The 21,502-nt window shown below is 51.6% G+C and overlaps 2 protein-coding genes across 2 annotated transcripts; both read right to left on the bottom strand.

The window, feature by feature from the left end:
- Nucleotides 1-12,085: 12,085 nt before the first annotated feature.
- LOC122365056 (type-2 ice-structuring protein-like) lies at nt 12,086-12,736 on the bottom strand. Its single transcript, XM_043335943.1, has one exon. It carries the CDS (start codon nt 12,734-12,736, stop codon nt 12,086-12,088), a length of 651 nt encoding a protein of 216 aa, XP_043191878.1.
- Nucleotides 12,737-17,058: 4,322 nt separating this feature from the next.
- On the bottom strand, nt 17,059-17,472 carry LOC122365066. Its single transcript, XM_043335974.1, has one exon. The coding sequence runs from the start codon at nt 17,470-17,472 to the stop codon at nt 17,059-17,061; it is 414 nt and encodes a 137-aa protein (XP_043191909.1).
- Between the last annotated feature and the right edge of the window lie 4,030 nt (nt 17,473-21,502).

Here is a 21,502-nt window from a genome sequence, read left to right as displayed (position 1 = left end):
GTGGGGTGGGGCGGGGGCGGGGCGTGTCACTGGGCGCTCAGTGGGTCACTGAAGGGGACCCGTGGAGAGGGGGGGGGGGGAGAATCGGACATTCACCACCCAGCGTGATGGAAAAGTACACATCTATGTGTAAACCATAACAAACTACTACATCCAAAGGGCACTGGGCACGACGGGCGGGGTTGCAGACAAAACGACTAATGACTAGCGAATAACGACTAGACTGTGTTGGACCGTGCAGTCATGCAAACATTTGGGAGATATACGGCAAGTAACTGTCTGGCCAAAAAGAAAAAAGAAAAAAAAAAACGATGATTTCATTTCTAATTTGAATCAAATTAAGATTGAAACCCAACCATCAAAATATGCATGGAGCACTGGCGGATTCAAGGGGAAGGCATTTGGGGCAACTGCCCCGCGGCGCCCGAAATCGACGAAAATTTAGGTTTTTCCGGGGATAAAAAAAAATTAACAGTTTTTCTTTTAAAAAGTTTTCCAATAAGTAAACTGCTCGTATTGCGTAAGAAATCGAAATCCGAATATATTTTTTTAGAGTTATTTTTGGAGTATGTCCCCGCTCCCCCCCCCCCCCCCCGCCAGGCGTCCAAGAGCTTCTTGATCCGGCAGCGGTCTGGACTGGAGGGGCACACGTAGTACGAGCGGCACGATGCCAAGACATTAATTGAGCAATCGGATTTTAAAGCCAATCGAATATGCTTCCCAGTTAATCTCACCTTTGCAAGATAGAGAAAATAAAATATTCAACTGAACGATAATCACGTATTTGCCAACTTCGGCTAATTTTTCCCCTAGAATTGATCTAAGATAGTAAATATGGTCCATAAAATTATAAATACCTACGATTCATTACACTCACGTCACTTCATTCAATGTAACAACGTTTTCTTTTGTGGCTATCTTTGGTGACATTACCCCGATTTTAACCCCTGATGTGTGCTACTCGCCGTCTCAAGCAGTGCATTTTCCCTCCCTACTTAGCTTACAGCCCGTTGTGACTGAGTTCAGTCAAACGTCTCTTTCGTTATTTGCCAACTAAAGGCCGCCCCACACTGGAACTCGCATGCAGGTTGCGGGTTTGCGGGTTTTGAGTTTGCGGGCATAATACTAATTCATAAAGTGACAAGACCGTTCCCTTATGGTAACTTTATGAATGCAGTGAACCCGGTACACCGTTAGAAACTTACATATAGTCGCAATACGCAGCGCAACAAACCAAAATTCGACTCCAACGAAAAACCCGCAAAACTCGCAGAACTCGCAGACCTCGCAGCGAGGAAAATCGAAAGTTGACTCAAAATCAACTTTTGGAATGCGATGCAAGGTGGCTCGCAAGCTAAAAACATGCAGACTCGCTTGTTAGATGATAGTGTGGGTCACTCAGCTTAGATTGTATTCTTTGATTTTGGAGAAACCCGAAAACTCAAAAACTCGCAACCCGCATGCGAGGTCCAGTGTGGGGCGGATAGCGACAATACTGATACGTTTTATTTTGTTTTTAGGCCACATCTTGACATGCCTGTGGTGCGACTCGTTTCAGTAAAATATCTACATCATTCAAACCACAAATCAAGTAAGAATGCTTCCGTATAAGTTGGTATGTCACAAAACTGACGAAGTTGCGAATGAACTATCGAATATCACTGCGCGCCGTAGTCTCCCCCCCCCCCCCAAAAAAATGAAGTATCATGAAGCGCCAATTATATACGCTCAGCGCTGATATTCCCCGCGTCCTCCCCGATAAGGTCGGCAGAAGGTCGGCACTGTTGAAGCCAACCAAGGGGCGGCTGATGTGACCGGTAAATCCAGGCGCCGCGTCCGGCCGGGCCAGCCCCGGGCCGCGGTATGGTCACCGGCCAGTCACACGGTGATGGCCCGCTGGTGTGTCTGTTTAGTTTGCACGTGCAGCCGAGCGAGGCGGCGGCGCAGTAACCGAGTGTGTTCCAGACGCGCCCCCGGCAGGGCCCCTCAGCAGGGGCGCCTGGTAACGGGGGTCACCTCCAGAGCCCACACAAGGTCGACAGCGGAGCGCTGTGATTTGGGGTACAGCCGCCCTATCTCCCTGTGGGACGCTCAGTCGGCCCGCCCCCAGCCCCGACATATGACCGGAGGTGCTGCGCCCCCCCGGTCGGCCCCTGGTGACCTGCGCCACCCCCCCCCCCCCGCGGGTCATGGGGCCTTCGTGCGGGGGCACGTGGCTCGGCTCGTGCCAGAGGGCGGCGCCGGCCGGGAGGCCGGTGGCACCCGAGGAACGCCGGGAGGCTATTTTAAGAACGGGAGGCAGGGTGGAGGCGGCTAATAGTCAACAGAGCCGATCGCTGGTGTTCTCCCGGCTATCCAGATAGACACAGACACAGAGAAGTTGTTTCGTGCGCACATTACGGGAAGATGAGACAAATATTTAAACACCAAGCTGTGGGTTATCGTTACTGATATTGTGTCACGTCTCTTACTATCAAGACTTACACCCGAACACAACATGGAATTGGACACAAAACACACATGTGTCGGTAAGGTAGGTACGTTAAAACGATTTTAACAATTTCTTAACCAATTTTCAAATCAAAATGATGAAACTGTATGTGATAATATTTGATAAATCTATCACCTACATACAAACTACAAGATAATAAATTAATCAAGGTCTGTGATGATACCCACGACCAGTGACCACCCAGATGCAAGTAGGGGAGAGTGGGGAAAGATGCCCAGGGTTTTACTATGTCATATATTATTCGAAAATGACGATGGGAAAGCAAAAACTTGGAGTTTCAACAGAAGCCGACATCATCTTTCTCCAAAAATATCACTCTTTCGTGCCTGAAATATTATAACTTTTTTTGCTATTAAGCATTTTCCTGAAGAAGTGAAAGGGGGCATCTTACCCCACAGGGTGGGAAAGACGCCCCCTGACGTTGGGAAAGATGCCCCCTGCACTATAAGTGACATAAATGGGCACGTGAATCGCCTGAACGAATCAGTAGTCCCTTCGAGCCTGCAGTAGACACCAAACGTCATCATAAGGGCCCTCAAAAGTAGTCGTGAGGGGCTTCAGAGGTCATCGTTAGGGCCATCATAGTCCAGCACGGCCAAACAAGCCTCCGTGGTGGCGTTCGGAGACCACTGTGGGGCTCTTATAGGTCTTCATGATGCTTGAGGGCCCTCGAGCCCATCGTGGGGACCTCCGATGCCAGCGCGGCCCGTGGGGCCAACGTGGGAGCCCTCAACGGATGTCGTGAGGGGCCCTGGAGCCAATAATGGGGCCCACAGAGGCCGTCGTGAGCGCTCTCAGAGTCAGATGCCGCCCAAAAAGTCGCTATGTGGGCCGAGAGACCGGCATGGGGAGCACCCGACCGTACTGGACTCTCAATAGTCCCAGATCGGCTTTTGTCTACATCACAAGTATGTAATAAATGATTTGACGGGCTGTTTGAAGGACAGCCTACGGATTTAGGGGGGCGTCTTTCCCCATCAGGACAGGGGGCATCTTACCCCAAGGTACCGAAGTAACATTAAATCAGTACAATTTGTTAGCCATAAAACTACACCCTGAAACAAACAGTTTGGGACACAGTACACGCATGCTAATGTATCACGACTATGGCAAGGGACGCAACAATTATTTACCTTCTTTGATATTTACAATGTTCTGACACCAAAATATTTTTTGAAAGCAGCAAATAAAAAACATGCAATCATCAGCCAGCCGTTGCCCAACTGAGCTTCGCATTTTTTTTGTGCAGTTAACAAGGCAGGCTTTCGCTTTACGCTAAGAACATTAATTTCCAGGTCCGATTCTTTGTTTCGCCGCTAGAGGGGGTGGGGCGTCTTTCCCACCCTGGGCATCTTACCCCACTCTCCCCTACAAAACACAGACGATCCCTACCACCTATCCTCGCTACCACCCATGCGATGTTATGGGAGACGATGACCTCATGTATCGTCTGCCTCCTACAAACCGAGCCTGCACGATGCATGACGTGCCACAACCGCATGGTATATGTCTGAGTCTGTTCCGACGCGCTGCTTCCGTGGCAGACAGATCACATGACGGGTCATCCAACATCTTTGTCGGGTTCCTGTGCATTATTACAGCCTGTAAGCGTCACTCGCATCGATCATCATCAACCACAGTCGGACGCGGAGATGGATGCCCTATAAATGATATCAAGTTTATTTACATCCGTCAAATAACGCGCAGTTGACAGTTCCCTCATGTCCTGGTTCAAGAACCCTCGCGAATGTTTTGGTATTGCTCGTTTCGCTATGCGGTCATTCAAGGACGATTACACGGAAAATTGTTTCGGAAGATTCCTATTCTCGTAGAGTGAACTAGACTGTTGTATGTCGAGCACGAAGCTTCGTTTTCATTGGCGTGTTGAAAATTACAGCATCACCAATTATAGTTACAGAAAAAAAAGTTCAAGAAAAGTCAGAGCACTACCGTCATGATCCTATAAATAGCACATCTGTTGTCGGGGAATAACAGTTTGGCAACAGCTCCTGTGTGCCCACCGGCTTCTCGCGATATGCACGGCGTCGGCTTCGTTCGGCGGTTAGACTGTGCCGCAGGTGCCGGGAGTATTGCGGGACAGTCTACATACAGGTAACCTATAGCCGTGCCATAGTGCAGGGAGGTTGAAGTTGGGGCATTTTGCTTTCATATTTACACGGGATCGTGTAGGCTGATTTTGGATCTCGAACCCAGTGCGTTGCAAATGCTTTTCTTCTTGTTCGATTCATTTTTTTTTTTAATTGTACGACATATTTTATTCGAATGCCGCTCGTCCCGTTCCGTTGGCGGATAAAAAGCAGCTTTTGTAAGCTGAGCCTGAGCCTGAGACTGTTCAGCTCTCGGTCCTGGTCTCTAACCATTCTATCGGAAAATTCCAGTCAAAGGGAAAATTTTAGACGGCAAAGTTCATTGCGTACATACGTATGTATAACTGGGACCAGGCACTGATTGAGGTCAATCATTCGGTCAGATATAAGTGCGCAGCTATTTCGATACGCATTAGAAGGTCACAGAACTCGATCGTCACATCAACATAGCAACTGAAATCTACAAATAGCAAATCTGGCTGGATAGGAATCGCGTACCTATTCATCTTGCCATAGCATGACCGACTAGGTTCTCTGATGCTGGGGCATGGTTCCAACAGCCACTGAATGACTCTGAGTAAGCGACAAGAGCCTTGGCTCATACCTGGGGCTCTGTTTATGCTGTGAGATACGCTACGGCACAGTGCACCATGGAACAACGAACCGGACTGATGTGCTCCAAAATATCGCATTAATTATATATCGATACATTCAAAATATCGCAATATCAAACATCAAGTTCAAATATTTCAAAATTTTAAATCATCCAAGAATTTCGCCACATCAGGAAATGCCCCGCGATGTGTAAGGACGGTTGCATCAGCACCGGTGGCGTCTGTGCCGTATTCGCGGCTCGGTGACTGGCATTGACGTCAGAGTGGGTCCCTGGGGGACGCTGGCGGGGTGCAGGGACCCCGCCAAGGATGGCCGTTTTTGCGCAGGAGTGTGGTGTGCACTGCCGGCTGCACCTCGGGGCTCGGCCAGTTGCAAAATGTTCCAGTCGGGTGGTATTGCGGTGATGTCTGTTTCCACGGCTCCCGGCTGGATTGGGTCGAGTGTCCTATATGACACGGACGTGATGCCATTTTGGTTGGGGATGGATTGTGTCCCATGACTCTGACACTATTCCTATAATATCTTTTACGACACGAACATCGTTGATTGACAGGTTTTGCAGCTTGGATTGGCATCGAGTGAACGTCAAATCGGTTCTGCCTGACGTGACATCGGACTGACCAATAAGGACGTCGAAATGTCTGACTGTCGACTGGACTTGCGCTGAAATGACATCGGACTGGCGCTCGAACTTACGCTAAGAATCAGTCAAACCCACGGTCGGACTGATGCTGGACCGACATTGGACTGAAACTGATCTATCACCTGACTGACACAACCTGACACAACCTGACGCAACCTGACGCTGATTGCTGAGGAGGCCTTCTGACACTGACTCGTGTCAGCACTGCGGATGAGGTGTCACTTCCTGCATCGTGCTGGCGGCACAGACTAGGAGTGGCCCGGGCATTGTCTGTCACGACGTCACGAGTGTTCGGTGACGGTGTCAGTATCTGGCGCCGCGTGCCTCCCGTGATAGGAAGGGTGATCTGGTGACAAGACCGGGTCAGATGCCGCTGTGGCGTCTGGCCCAGTGTTACCACAACAGTGCAGGATATTCGTCCTTGTATTGGAGAATCGATGATTGAAATCGGGCTGCTTCCTGTTAGGCTCACCCAGCAGGTATATTGCTGATTGTAGCAACACCGCATGTGACAAAATTGTTGTCGTCCAAAGCCATGGGCACAATCTAAGCATCTGAAAATTAATGTTCATGATCATTGGGTCTGACAGGTCGCACAGGACACAAGTAAATGAATATTGAGTGCCTCGGTGAATTTCGACATGATGCTTGTTGTACAGCGTTACCAAGTGTAGCGTGACGCAAGGATGAATGTGAGCCGTATAAGTGTGAGTCAGCTTCAGCGTCGAGCTGTGAACCGGTGACCCAGCGTTGGTCATAGCCGCCGGCATCTGATGCCGGCAGGGCCGAGTTACACCCTGCAAGTAGCTGGGCCGGGCATGACGTATGGGAGCATGATTGGCTGGTTATGATGTGAGATATATGACGTATGACAGCGCGATTGGTTGGTGATGATGTGAGATGTGTGTCTGCGAGCTGTGGATGTGCCAGGAGGGGGATTGTGAGTTAGTTGGCTGGAAGGTGTAGAGGAGAGCAGAATAGATCTTCTTCTTGTGCTGGACGGTGACTTTTAAGTCAGTATGACAAGCTATTTCGGCCTTCTCGACTAAGTGTTGTGATTATGTCTGACGTAGAAGAGGGCAGTGGTGCACCGGTAGCTGGTACCAATACCATGGAACCAGAGTTTCCTGCGCCTGCATTCGATCTGCGGGCAATACCGGAGTTCGACGGCAGCGGTGACGTCGTCAGATGGCTGGAGCAGGCGACACAGCTGTGTGCCCTGCGTCGTGTGTCACTGGCCGCTGTCATACCCACACGCCTGAGGGACCAGGCGTACGAGGTGTGGGCCACCCTCTCCTCCACCGAGCAGCGGGATGCTGCAATCGTCCGCCAAAAACTGCATCGTGCATTTGCATTGGGACCCGACGCGGCTATGTATGAGCTGTATCACCGACGTCTACAACCGGGCGAGTCTGTGGATGCCTACCTGGGATCAGTCAAGCGGCTGATATCCCTCATAGGTTCAGTGTCCAACGAAGTGATGACGACGCACTTCCTGCAAGGTCTGCCGCCGGAGGTGCGGCTAACAATACGTAACAGTGCTGGAGATGAAACTCTCTCCTTGGAGCGAGCCGTCGCCGTCGCTAGGTCAACGTTGGCGATGGCGGCCAGGGAGAGAGCGACTGCATCGGTGGCTGTCGTCCAGCCGCCGCCATCATATGTACAGCAGCAGCGGGGAGCCAGAGGGACGGGTCGCCGTCCACCACTGCGGTGTTGGACCTGTAACCAGGTAGGCCACATCGCCCGGCTCTGCCCAAACGGGCACGGCGACGGCGCTACATCAGCGCCACGGGCTCCGCCGTCGCCAGCTGCCGCAGTGACCCAAGAGCCCCCATCATCGACATCAATGTAAATGGGCGCAAGTGCCGAGCACTCGTCGACACAGGGTGCAGCGAGACAGTGGTGTGGAAGGGCATGGTGTCCTGCTGGGAGCGGAGTGACGCCAGCTTGGTCGCTGTCAACGACAGCCCGGTGCTGTGCTGTGGGCGGGCTGTGGTCAGCCTTGGAGTGCGCGGGGCGACAGTGAGTGTGCGGGCGGTCGTCGTACCGGCCCGGTTGCTGGGCGTAGACGTGTTGCTGGGCATGACCGGCATTGACGCCCTGCAGGGCGTGAGTGTAAGTGGAGGATCCGTTCGCTTCGGGAGCGACAACCCAGTTGCGAGCGTCGACACGGCTGCTGTGGTGCAGCGTGAGGCCCCGCCGGAGCGGGAGGTGTGTCGAGCGGTCGACACGGCTGCTGTGGTGCAGCGTGAGGCCCCGCCGGAGCGGGAGGTGTGTCGAGCGGTTGACACGGCTGCTGTGGTGCAGCGTGAGGTCCCGCCGGAGCGGGAGGTGTGTCGAGCGGTCGACACGGCTACTGTGGTGCAGCGTGAGGCCCCGCCGGAGCGGGAGGTGTGTCGTGCGGTCGACACGGCTGCTGTGGTGCAGCGTGAGGTCCCGCCGGAGCGGGAGGTGTGTCGAGCGGTCGACACGGAGCCAGAGCTAAGGATTGACGAGACTGACTTCACGGCTGTGTTCGATGATGTGTGGACAGTCCGTTGGAAATGGGCCGGTGGCGTGGCTCCGCCCCCGCTTGGAAACTCGATAGCTCAGTACGGTGTGCCGAGTTGTGCGCGTGAAAAATTCGATGCAGAGCTGGCGCTGTGGATTAGTGAGGGCTGGCTGCGCGAATACGATGAGACGATGTACGGTCCCGCACAGGGATTGATCCCGTTGATGGTGGTTACTCAGGCAGCGAAGGACAAGGTGCGGCCGGTGTTAGATTATCGGGAACTCAATCAACACCTGACACGTCACACAGCCGACGCTGACGTCTGCGTGGAAGAGCTGCGAAGGTGGCGACGTCACGGACGCCGGGTCGCTGTCCTGGATCTGAAGAAAGCTTTTCTTCAGCTTCGTGTGGACCCGGCCCTGTGGCCGTACCAGACAGTCATCGTGCAAGGGCGGCGGTACTGCCTGACCAGGGTCGGCTTTGGGCTCAGTATCGCGCCTCTGATCATGAAGGCTGTGGTCAGGAAGGTGCTCGCACAGAGCCCCGGGTTGGCAGAGGCAGTGCTGCCTTACGCCGATGATCTGCTGGTCAACGAAGCGGTGGTCTCGGCTGATGAGGTTGCCGAGCACTTCGCTCGATTCGGGCTCACATGCAAGCCGCCGGAGCGGGTCGCGACCGGTGCACGTATGCTGGGCCTTCGTGTCGCCGAGAGCGACGGGCCGGCACTCCAGTGGAGTAGGGACGGGGAGTCACCAACGCAGGCTCCACCCGTGCTAACGCGGCGATCTGTCTTCGCGTGGGCCGGCCAGCTGACATCTCATGTGCCGGTCGCAGGCTGGCTGCGGCCGGCCGCTGCATGGATGAAGCGGACTGCCAACCGCCTCAGCCCGGACTGGGACACTCCGATCGTCAGCGAGGAACTACAACGTGAGGTGGATGAGGTGTCACGGCGGTTTCGAGCATGTGACCCGGCACGCGGCCAGTGGTGTGTGACAGGGACGAGCGTCGTGGTGTGGACCGACGCCAGCTCCATCGCCCGCGGTGTCGTGCTCACTGACCCTGACACGGGCGCCATCATCGAGGACGCGTCCTGGCTGCGTGCCGAATCGGAGAGGGACGTGCACATCAATATCTCAGAACTGGATGCCGCTCTCAACGGTGTCAACCTGGCGGTAGCATGGGGCTTCCGTCGCCTGACGCTCCGGACAGACTCGGTGACGGTGCACCGCTGGCTGAGTGACGCGCTGTCGGGTAAGGCAAGGCTGCGAACCAAGGCGCAGTCCGAAATGCTTATCCGACGGCGCGTGGCTGTTTTCCGTCAGCTCGTCATCGAGTACGAACTGGAGGTCACTATCGAGCTGGTCGCGTCAGCGGTCAACCGTGCTGATGAGGTGACGCGGGTGCCCAACGCCTGGCTGCAGACTGCCGACCAGCCAACCACTGATTCGTCTAAAGCACAACCGGTGGCTGTCGCTGCCATCACAAGTGCCTCAGCGAGTGACATCCGCACCATCCACGAAAACATCGGTCACCAAGGAGTGAGGAGAACGTTGTGGTACGCCCGACGTGAGCTGGGGGTGAGGCGGGTGTCAAAACCAGCTGTGCGAGACGTGGTCAGACGATGCCAGACGTGTGCCTCGATTGACCCGGCGCCGGAGCGCTGGCCCGGTGGGTCACTCGGAACAGAACGCACGTGGGATCGCCTGGCCATGGATGTCACCCACGTGCACGGCCACCCATACCTGACGCTGGTGGACTGCGGGCCGTCGAGGTACGCCATATGGCGACGGCTTCGCCGGGCAGGAGCTCTGGAGATTGTGAGTGAGCTGGAGAACGTGTTTCTAGAGCGTGGAGCCCCGGCGGAAATACTCACGGACAATGCGACAGAGTTCCGTGGCCGGGTCATGTTAGCGTTCGCGGCTCGCTGGGACGTATCCATCCGGTTCCGCGCTGCCTACGAGCCCGGCGGGAACGGCATCGTCGAGCGCCATCATCGTACCATCAAAGTGATGGTGGCCCGGCAGTCCTGCTCCGTTGCTGAAGCAGTCCATCGATACAACGTTACACCGAAGGATGGCAGTGACCCGGCCACAGCTCCAATCAACGGGGTGCTTCGACACCCTGGCCGAGACGTTGACGTGACGCCCCGCAGAACCTCAGACGAGCCTGGTGACGCCCTGCCGCTGAAGAAACCCGGTGTATACCAGGTAGGGGACAAGGTGTGGGTTCGGCGGCGGGGCGACCGATGTTTTGTAAAGTCAGACGAGGGTATTGTGACAGGCGTCGTTTCGGCCCAGACAATCGAAGTCGATAATGTCCCACGACATGTGCGAAACCTCCGACATCGGTTGACCGTCCCTGAATGTCCGAGGCCAGGGGCTCTGCGAGCGCCAACGGTGGAGTGGTCTGATGACAGCGAGTGTGATGGCGTGTGTGTGTCGCCAGCTCCGAGTGATGTGACGGAGTCGGACACGCGGCCGCCCAGCGTCGCTCAGTCCCCGGACCCCGATCCACCGACCGGGTCCGATGTGTCCGCAGACGAGAGTGAAACGTTCGTGCCTGCGACGCTGCGGCGTGGTACGCGTGTTCGAAGAGAGCCGGAAAGATATGGCGATGGTGTGCCAGAGGATGTAGTTGATGCGTTGATTGAATGACATGTAACATGTAGAGTAATGTGGTTCTTCAGAACCAGGGGGTGATGTAGCGTGACGCAAGGATGAATGTGAGCCGTATAAGTGTGAGTCAGCTTCAGCGTCGAGCTGTGAACCGGTGACCCAGCGTTGGTCATAGCCGCCGGCATCTGATGCCGGCAGGGCCGAGTTACACCCTGCAAGTAGCTGGGCCGGGCATGACGTATGGGAGCATGATTGGCTGGTTATGATGTGAGATATATGACGTATGACAGCGCGATTGGTTGGTGATGATGTGAGATGTGTGTCTGCGAGCTGTGGATGTGCCAGGAGGGGGATTGTGAGTTAGTTGGCTGGAAGGTGTAGAGGAGAGCAGAATAGATCTTCTTCTTGTGCTGGACGGTGACTTTTAAGTCAGTATGACACCAAGTCTATTGCTCAGGCATTTAAATATATTTTGAAATGCTTTTGATTTATATATTTCTTTCCCATCACGCCTTCCATCTCGCCGCAAATAGTACGCAAATACCAGTAACTTCGCCGAGTTGCGCGAGACATCCGACCTCGCCGGCAACGAGGCAACCGACCGCCTCACTAACCGAGACGCCTCCCGGACCAACCAGGGACCATGGCAACCATGCCAGAGAACCGCCAGAAACAGTGTCCATATGGCAACAGAGCACAGAGCTGGGCTCTAATTGTCAGTGTCTCAGGCTATGGAGTAGTTTCGGGACATGCTAGGGAATTAACTGTCAAAGCCAGGCTCTTTGTTTGCTACATCCCAAGCGGTGTCCTCGGCTTCAGTTTGGTATTGCAGGGTGGATGAAAGCGGCTGTTTTGAGAAATTCTAAACTCGGGAATGTTAACCTTGTTGTTTGACTTCGCAGGATTGTTCACGCTATTTTAGGTTGATCGTGCGTGATTTGTATTTCGACGGATGAGCTCCTTCGGATCATGAAATCATCATGTAACACAACAGAAGGACACGCAACAAACAAGAGCATCAAGCCAGAGGTTCGGCAATTGCCAAGTCCTCATAATACATTATCGAAGAACGTGGTCCACTAGTCATTTACGCGTGTTCGCTCAGTGCAGCGTTATTTGACACATGAAGTTGAAGTGACTCCCCGGATGGCAGCACAGGCCGTCGTGCCATTGGCCCACCCCGGCGGGGTAGCCACTCTTCGGGCCGCGCATGATGATACAGTCCTCGCCGACGTTGCTGCTGGCCGGGCCTGGCGCCCAGTTGTCGAACTCGTACGGCGTGCCGTCCACCCAGCCCCAGTCGACTCCGCCCTGTCGCAGCCGGACCCCGCCGGCCCACACCTCGGCCGTGCCGCTGGCGGCCACCAGTTCCTCCACCTCCCGGTGATTGTCCGCGTGCACCGAGACGAGCCGCGCCCTGCGGTCCATGGCCGGACACAGCGTGCTGGCGCCCATCCAGGTGGCCGTCACGGCCGGGAGCAGGTAGCACCTGCTGCCGCGGCGACTCCAGCCGGACGGACACGCGGCGTCCGCGGACTCTGCCGCCGCCAGACGGTCATGCAGGGCGACGAGCTGGCTCTGGAGACGCTCTACGCCACTTCTGATGGCTCGCTGCTCGGCGGAATAGCTAGGGTCGCTCCGGGCGTCGGCCGTCATGTTACGGACTATGTCGCCGAGACTGAGATCCCCGTAACTGAGAGCTGGTGAGAGCGCCAGTAGAACGACGCTGAACAAAACTGTCTGAGGCGGCATGGCGCACCAAAGTCAGAACAGAAATCCGCACTCAAGAAGACAACGGTCCTGGATGGCCAGTGAACGACAAAAGGGTCCTTTATACGGCTACTCTAATAACGAATCAGACTTTGGACCGCTCGGTTACCAACAAACCAGCTCGCGGTTTTGCCGGGTCCAAGGACTCCCTCGCCTGGTGATGTTAGATTGGAAACCAGCTCCATGGGTGTGGCTTATAAACTATATTTCCCAGATGTTCAGTAAGATAATCCTAATTTGTGTACAACTTCCTCCGACTTGCAGGGCAGCCTGTGAGTGTTTGCATATCGTATGTATAGTAGGTATGCTATTGCCTGCTAAAACGACAAAAGAAACGGAGGTTGACAGGTGTGGTTCTTTTTGGATGTTATTCAGCATAGTCAAGAACACGTCACCGTCACTATCCACTGGTCATCACATAAGTTTATTCCCTCCATGTCAGTTTCTCTCTCTCTCTCTCTCTCTCTCTCTCTCTCTCTCTCTCTCTCTCTCTCTCTCTCTCTCTCTCTCTCTCTCTCTCTCTCTCTCTCTTTCTCTCTCTCTCTCTCTCTCTCTCTCTCTCTCTCTTTCTCTCTCTCTCTCTCTCTCTCTCTCTCTCTCTCTCTCTCTCTCTCTCTCTCTCTCTCTCTCTCTCTCTCTCTCTCTCTCTCCTGATATAGGATATGTTTTGAAAACATGGTTTTGTTGTATAAAAAATGCCCAATGATGTCGATTTCTTTACCCAGAGCACGCGAGTGCCCTTTTTCCAAGGACGGCGGCCACCCAAACGTACGCTTGTGCTTGTCTGACATCGATAAACACTGAAACCAAAGCCATTTGTAATAGCATCCGTGGCCTGTGTCTATTTTGCTTACATTGGAATAGATAGGCGCTGACGTCAACGCGGGATTCTGGACACGAGTAGTGCTGTGGTTAATGTCGGGCTTTGGAGGCCGTATCTGGGTATCAACAGATACGAAGCTTCTTTTTGTTTCTTAATTTAGTATTGTTTCTTAAGCACATTCTCTAGACCAAGAAGTGTGTGTTTATTAGGCTTGTCAATGAATGCCTACCTTTTAACCACTGGCGGATCCAGAAAGGCGGTCTTGGACGCTGCGGGGGTGGGCATACCCCCAAAAAGTTTATCCTAATCCCAAAATTTCATCGGATTTCAATTCTTTGCGCACCGTTGTGCAGTTAAAAGCAAACTCTTCCTCATAAAAGTTGTTTGGTTTTCGTTTTATCCTCGAAAAAATCCGCAAATTCTCGTCGATTTCGGGCTCTGCGGGGGAGGGGACATAAATGTGGACAAAAATCTCTGGTTGGCGTTTGGTATGCTTTGGAACTTTGATCTTTTTTGTTTCGCAGAAAAAAAATCACTAAAGCAAATTGCGAATTGTAAAGATTGATTGTGAATTGTCTGAGTAAAATAGAATGAACTTACCAGAGTAGACACTCAGGGTTGATACTATTGATGTGAACACGAGAATGAAAAATTTATGCAGCATCGGCATTCGGCATTATTATATTCCTTGGAATATCTCGGCGGAAGAGTGCAGGGTCTAATGCTTCTCTTACAGGACACCTTTTGAAGGAAGGTTGAGCAATGATCTTCCAAGTGGACATTGGACAGTGCCTGATTACACTGATTGCTTAGTAGGTAGACCATGAAATTTGTATGTACGTACCTGGAGCTATCAAAATGTTAGCCCAAATTTCATGGACATCTATAAACAACAAGGTTGCTCAATAGCGGGTTGCCAAGGGGTTTTCGCTCAACATTCCACTCCAGTTGCGGCATCCGGCCCTCCAGTGCTGTCCAGTGTTCATTTTTCACAGAACTGCTGGCGGCCGCTGTACGGCAGACCACCCCACAACGCTGACAACTGGCGGCTGCCAGAGTATGTTTTCGTTACCCGGCAACGTGGCCAGCAACTGGCTGGGTATTTCCGCTGGAAATATCCACTGGGTAACTCCCTCACTGGCACGTCTGGTCGGGGATAGCCGCTGGCAGGTCCTAGAATAGTCACACGCCGCTTGTGTCGAACGAAGGATTTTCCATGCTGTGCTTGCTCACTGCACTGTGGCGTATTTGGCTGGAAACTCTGGGCTGTCGGGAATTCCGTTGGAGTACATTTCTGCAACCATGGCGATGAAATATACAAATCGGCATGCAGTATAGACCATTGCACTTAATAATGCAGGCGTTCTCGTCGCTTGTAAGAACATGTTCCATATCACCAAAATAACTGTAGCTTCAAAAACGGCCTTGAATGTTAACCGTATCGTTTATAGTGGGGTAAATGTAGAAAACGTGCTGATTTTGTTTGATGTTGCAGATTTGTAATAGAGTAAAGCACAGTTCTCATCGCTATGCTTTCATAACACGAAATGTAGACACCGCGTAGCAATGGAGCGTCGTTGACACTCCGGACTTCCTCTCGTCTTTCCATAACATTCGGAATAACAGGAGTATATCTTATTTGTCTATATTTGTTCGCTCAGTGTTTGCCACCACCTAGATAAGTTCTAGTATAAACACCCAGATAAACCTCAGTATCTCAGGAGCATTCTCAGTGGCGTCGAACTCTGACCAGAACAACTTGCTCATTCCGCTTTTCGACGGCGACCAAAACAAACTAGTAGTTTCGAGTGGTATATTGGTACTATGACCGGCATTCCTCGGCGATATGGGAGGCGCCAGTGACGGTGGGCGGCGAGCGATGACCACGTCTGTGTTTACCTTCTTCAGCGCCCCTCCTCTCCGCCCCCGCCCCTCCGAGACAGGCATAACATTCCCAGCGCCCCGCCCCCACCCCGGGCCCCGCCCCGTCCCGTGTCCGTCGACCGACGGTCGCGTACCCAGCGGGCCGCGCCCGGCGCCGGGTCACGAGAGCCAACTTCATGGCCAAGAAAATCGATACGGCCTGGCGTCGGGCCGACGTCCCCCCACCCCACCCGGTGCCTCCCCCCGGCACGTCGAAGACGACCCGCATGATGCAACGACTTGGGGCTGGCCGCACCACGAGCGTTTGTCCGCGTACCCGCTGCCAGGCGGAGCTGTTGAGGCGCTCCGTCAAACACAGACCAGTCGCTAAGCGTGTCAAATGTACTTACATACCAGACCAGCGCGAAATCTGATGAAACAGGCTCGGAACTTATTTGGTGCTGGCTTCGGTGGGAAGGAAAGAAGAGTTAATTGTAAATGCAGAGCGTAGAGGCTGTTAAGATATCCCTACGCAGAGCATAGAGGCTGTTAAGATATTTCTACAGTCTACTGTTACTAAACAACGTCGCCGAGTGTAATTTTAATGACTAATGCTCCTTTAAATATGCAAAAAAGTGATCACAGGATCAGCGGCATTGTCTTGATATGTGGGAAGCTGCACCGTAGGTCTCGGTGAACCGAACTGAGGGTACGTACTACGTATTTACATCGCAAGCCTGTCTAAATGCTTTATCTCATTTAGGACTTACCGTCTGGAGCCTGGTTTCCTCAATCCTCATTACTGTCCTGTCCGGGCTTTCTTATCAACAGCAGAACAGATTGGCGTGAAGCAAATGCAGTTTCCAGAAAGGGAGCCGAGAACTAATGGGCATCTTAAAATTGATTACCGTCACTTCAGTCTTCATCGGCACCGCTCAATCTTGCGATGCCGTTTCGCATTTCAAAATTGTAATTCCTAAGCGAATGATTATCACTTTGCTTCTGAAATGGCTTCGCTTTGGAGCCTCATTGTGGTGTTTATGGGAGAAAAAATGGTGCTTTATGTCGATGTTTCAGTATTATGATGGTAGAAAATGACCTTATGCTCCTTATGACCTTATGCTCAAAATGACCTAGCCATAGCTCACCTCCATCGATGTTTCAGAATAAAAGAAAAGAAACTCATCGAATGCATTAGCATATATTATGCATAATTATTGCACACTTTAAACATGTAACACGATCTTATGACAGATGGGTAACACCCTCACAATACCTCGCAAGGATTTGACACACAAATATTGTGGTCACTTATTTTAACTGAGCATTGTACTCGGTCACATAGCACATCATCGGGTATGACAACTTGAACCCGTTTGAAACACACTACCAGCTACAGTCCGTTCGGTACACAGAACTTCTACTCTATGTAATCAAAACATGTTTATTAACACAAAGGTGACATAGATATCCCGCTTGGAACCGCTTTCAACTTAACCTACATGTTTCACAGCCTTCACGATTTGAGCCTGACCTGACTCTGCCCTCAAGTCATCGTATAGTTACCACAAGGTCTCCCACAAGTCCACCCACCCGCAGCCCCGCCGGCGAGGTCCTCTCAGCTGCGCCGCGCGCCGTCCTTCTCTCCGCGGTGTACCACGCGCATCAGCTTGTCCACCACCTTGGTGTGGAAGTTGTGCTTCTCGGCGGGCCGTGCGGCGCCTTTCTGCGAGCTCGGCGGGCTCGGCGGCCCGAAGGTGACGCTGCGCTGGCCCGGATGGCTGGCCTTCCTGCCGGAGGTTCCCGGCGCGCCGCGGCTGTCGCTGTACTGCAGGCTGAAGCCGGGTGCCGTGGAGGCGCTGGCGCTGCTCGAGGCGGATGTCTGCCGGCTGAGGCCACTGGCGTGCGACGGGCGCCGGCTCTGGGGTGCGCTGCGGGTCTGCGGCTGCTGCGAGCCCCGCCGGCTGCCCTTGGCCGAGCCGGGGCCGTACAGGTTCCAGTCGTTCTGCAGCACGGGTACCATGAACGCCATGGCGAGTCGGTATGTGACCGGCACCGGTATCGGTTATCGATGGGCGCAGGCGCGAGCCGGCGACTGGGGGGCCGAAGCTTCCAACAACAAGAAGAGCAACAAGAAGAGCCAAGTCTTCTGTCCGTGCGACTTCTGAGACTCAGTCAGACGAGGCAGCTTGCTCGAAGACAAGTTCTCAAGCGATGAAGAAGCACGTGCGTGCCAGCGTGGTGGTCAGTTTCTGATCCCTCCGCCTCACGAGCTCAACGATTTCTGGCGAGCGGCGGCGGCGCGCCCACTATAGGATCGATCCCAGAGTTGGCAAGCTGCCAGCCCCCTCGCCGCCGGAGCGCTGATTGGTTGTCAGCGGAGAAGTCCCACGGAGAGGACCAATGAGCGGCCGCGGAACAGGGGCCCGACCGGGCGGGCCCGGCGGCGCCCGGCGAGCGTAGACCGTAAACACAGCGTGCTGCCACCGTCTATTGATCCTTCCTGCAAGGTGTTGTGGCTTGGCCAGCCACGCCGGATACTACGCCGCACAATGTCAAGGTCAGAGTAGGGCGCCGTCGCTCTCCGGGGAATGGGAGAGAAAACAGAAGGACGGCCCAACCGTCTGCCTCAGCGCTCCCTCCTGAAATGCGGCGGATAGAGTGCACATGCTCTACAGTCATCCGCCGCTTTGAGGATATTTATAGAACCGAGAGGGCACAACATTACTGGGATTCAGCTCCTCCTTCTTTTTTTTTTTACTTCTTTTTGATTATTGACGATTGGGTGGGACAGAGACTATTTGAAGACTAAAGTCGGATTTTGCATACAGTTTCCATATTTGCGCACCCTTTGTGAAAAGAAACACTATTGAAGGTAACACTGACACGTCCGACATGATGGGTGAGCCTTGAGACAGGTTTGCTACCAGGTTCATTTTTGTCCCGGGGGACAATTTTACCCAATGCCCAATTCCCATTTCCCACACTCTTATAACAACAAATGATCTCAGCAATGCGTCTCTAGATTAGCGATTGATAATGTAACATTGCTGACGCTCTGACTTCATTTTTCGCTCATCAAGCTCCACCGTCAATGTTTTCAATTAATTAGACATTACTTCACTCTACAGTATTCCTCTTCAAAATCCAATTGAATTATAATAAGTGCTTCTAGATAGATTAACGATTGATCGAATGACATCACCATTTCTCTTTGCTCATCGAGGCAGTGTCCTGAAATTGATTTTTCGGAGAGTGTGATTGAAGCCGCGAGGACGTCGCTATTTCAAAAGGACGTCGATATCGGTGCGGAGCCTAAGCCACTAAAGCCCTTACCTAAATCTATTAAAATTAGCGATTTTCACTGGCAATATTGACTAATACCACCTCAAGGCACCCCAAATGATCATATATAGACACAAAGTAATGCCAGTTTATTTACCCCTAGTAAAATACAAAATTCAAGCATTCACCACAAACACCAAAACAACACTTTGAAGATGTCTAGTTCTTGTCCATGATCGTACACAACAGTCAACAACAAATATGCTTCAACAAAAATCAGCCCAAGAGTCAGCGGCTATCACTAAATATTGACGTCATAAGAGGGATATCATATCGAGCAAGAGGACTGATGTAAAAAACAGACGTCCAAACAAAGAGGTGGAAAACAGCTCGGAAAATTAATTTCCATAGCTTCCTGTTATGAAATTCAATTAAGAAAACTCCAAGGTGGACGCTGAATTTTTCTTGGCTGGAAAAAATGTGAAATCATTGTGCACTTTTCAGTTTTGTACCGACGTCGATTAAATGGGAATAACAAGGTCAATCGACGTCCCCAACATTGCGTGTATTTTTAAGCCAAGGACGACATACTTGAATTAATACTGTTGAAATTCGGTAACTTTATTTTAATTCAAACAGATAAACATTAAACTTTTTCCCCAACCACTATCAACATATGCAAAATTAACTACTTTTGAAGGGCATGCTCAAGGGGCAGCGCTACCCCGTTACTGTGACCTTCTGAGGGGAAAAAATAATTAAATATGTTACAGTAATTTGATACAAAAGGTATGTTGCGTGCTTATAGATAAATGTCCAAGTAATATATTCGCATGATTAATTTTTATCTATACACTGCACAGTTACTAAAACTGAAAAGTGGAAAACGACGTCCTCAGATCCCTCTATTCCGACATCTTTTCTCCTTCATATGGCAGCATTACCTTCACATGGTAAAGGAAAAAACTTATCCATATCTGACGCACAGAAAACAAAAATAAATTAAAACCGCGTTGTTTACTGTTGCGGTAGTTGGCCAGGAAAGGGGAGTTGAGTGTAAGAGTGGGTTTGTGAGGACTTAGGATATATTTATCGTCATTTTGCATAGCCGTGTTTTTAGGCTACAGAGGTGATATTTCTTTTTGTTAGTTTGCTTTTGGTGTTCGATATACCTATCGACTTTTATCTGTCAGGGACGTCGTTTGGCTTTCCGGGACGTCACAAAGAGAATCTGTTAGGTGTGGGTTTCCACCCAAATTCACGAAAATCAGGACACTGCATCGAGGTCCTCCCTCCAAATAATATTTTCCCAATTCATTTGATCCTGCCCCACTTTCTACAAAAAAGAGAGATCCAAGCCCAAAGCTACATAACACAAATATGTATACCTATGCACTGCAGAATGCAATATGCATGCAAGTAATGACCAGAGTTCAAATAATTAACCATATAACGTTAAAAAGCTATTGATTACCACGGCCGTCTTAGCTCCTTGATCCTTCTAACTAGTTGCAATCATTTAAGTCATTTTCAAGAATGTTCAGAAGCTCTTTTACTTCTAGCAGATATGACCTGAATTGATATAAACAAAGACACTGTCAAGCCTTTGTGACGCCATACGAGCCTTCAGTTGCAGTGTTTCTTGTTGCTATTTGACTCGATATATGTAGTGGAGTTTCGTACGGGGGAAGCAAAACACTGCGACCTTATAGATCTTACTTCAGATCAACGATTTGGTCTCTCGAGGGCGGAAACTAGCAAGAGAACGATATCCACTATAACTTGAGGCAATACTGGCGTGCCATTATTATTCCAACATGGTGTCATTTCTCATCGAGACACCTCAAATACGGCTAAATTTGATCTTAAAAGGTCAAGTAAAAAAATTCAACTTCCGGTTAGGGTCATGATCAGACCGAAGAAGCTCATGAAAGCTGCATATCAAAATTGACCTGGCCATAAAGGTCACCTGGCCACCGGCCTCTGCTATCACGGACAGCCATTTATCAATCACACCAGCAAGCCAGTTTTTTTTTTTTTTAATATATTCGCTAAGCATCAGCAATGCGTCGTCAAATTCAAAAGTAAATAGGTACCACGCTAACCTACGTCGCACCGAGGATATCTTGTGTCGTGCCCCGAGGAACTGTCCAGTCTCCCCCTAAATCAACACTGATGCAATGCAGGCCGCATGAGCCGGTGCGTCGTTGACTTGCGCACTACCACGCAGATCTGCCAGTCTATGGCTGATGAAAAATGGTGCAACAATTAACAGATATGAGTGTTTATGTTCTGTGACTTACTAGTAGAAACTGGAAATAGTTAGTTCGCAATTTGTTATGTTTATAAATGATGAATCAGTTTAGTGCCCTCTGTTGTGAATAATTCGTTCTGGAAAAATGCCTCTCATATGGTAGTCGTATTTTTGAACAATTAGGGATAGTTCTGTTACACGGTACACGGCAGGGTATTGATATTTTCAATTATTCTCCAAGTCCAATGAGACATAATTAAATCAGATATCGCTTAGGATCCTTGCAATTACTTCAGATGCACGACGACTACGTGTTTCACCCCTCGCAGCTCGCTTCGCTGTGACCTTGGGCGGGTGGGGGCGTTATTCATAACCCCATGACGACCTTTGCCATGACCCTGAGATGTCTGGCGGGTGCATATGCCCCCCCCCCTTCCCCTCCTGAGGAGACAGGAGGGACAGACGGGCGTGTCTGCCAATTGGGCAGCCTGCCCCGGCCAAGCCCCGCCCAGGCACTGGGAGG

The sequence above is a fragment of the Amphibalanus amphitrite genome, unplaced genomic scaffold (assembly GCF_019059575.1).
Source record: "Amphibalanus amphitrite isolate SeventyFive unplaced genomic scaffold, NRLGWU_Aamphi_draft 000713F_arrow, whole genome shotgun sequence".
NCBI lineage: Eukaryota > Metazoa > Arthropoda > Thecostraca > Balanomorpha > Balanidae > Amphibalanus > Amphibalanus amphitrite.
The sequence above is the reverse complement of the archived record's forward strand: the minus strand, read 5'-3'. Positions and strand labels throughout refer to the sequence as shown.

What these genes read in the sequence shown, in the direction of transcription:
- LOC122365056 (XM_043335943.1), bottom strand. Translation starts at nt 12,736, where the DNA reads ATGCCGCCTCAGACAGTTTTGTTCAGCGTCGTTCTACTGGCGCTCTCA.
- LOC122365066 (XM_043335974.1), bottom strand. Translation starts at nt 17,472, where the DNA reads ATGGCGTTCATGGTACCCGTGCTGCAGAACGACTGGAACCTGTACGGC.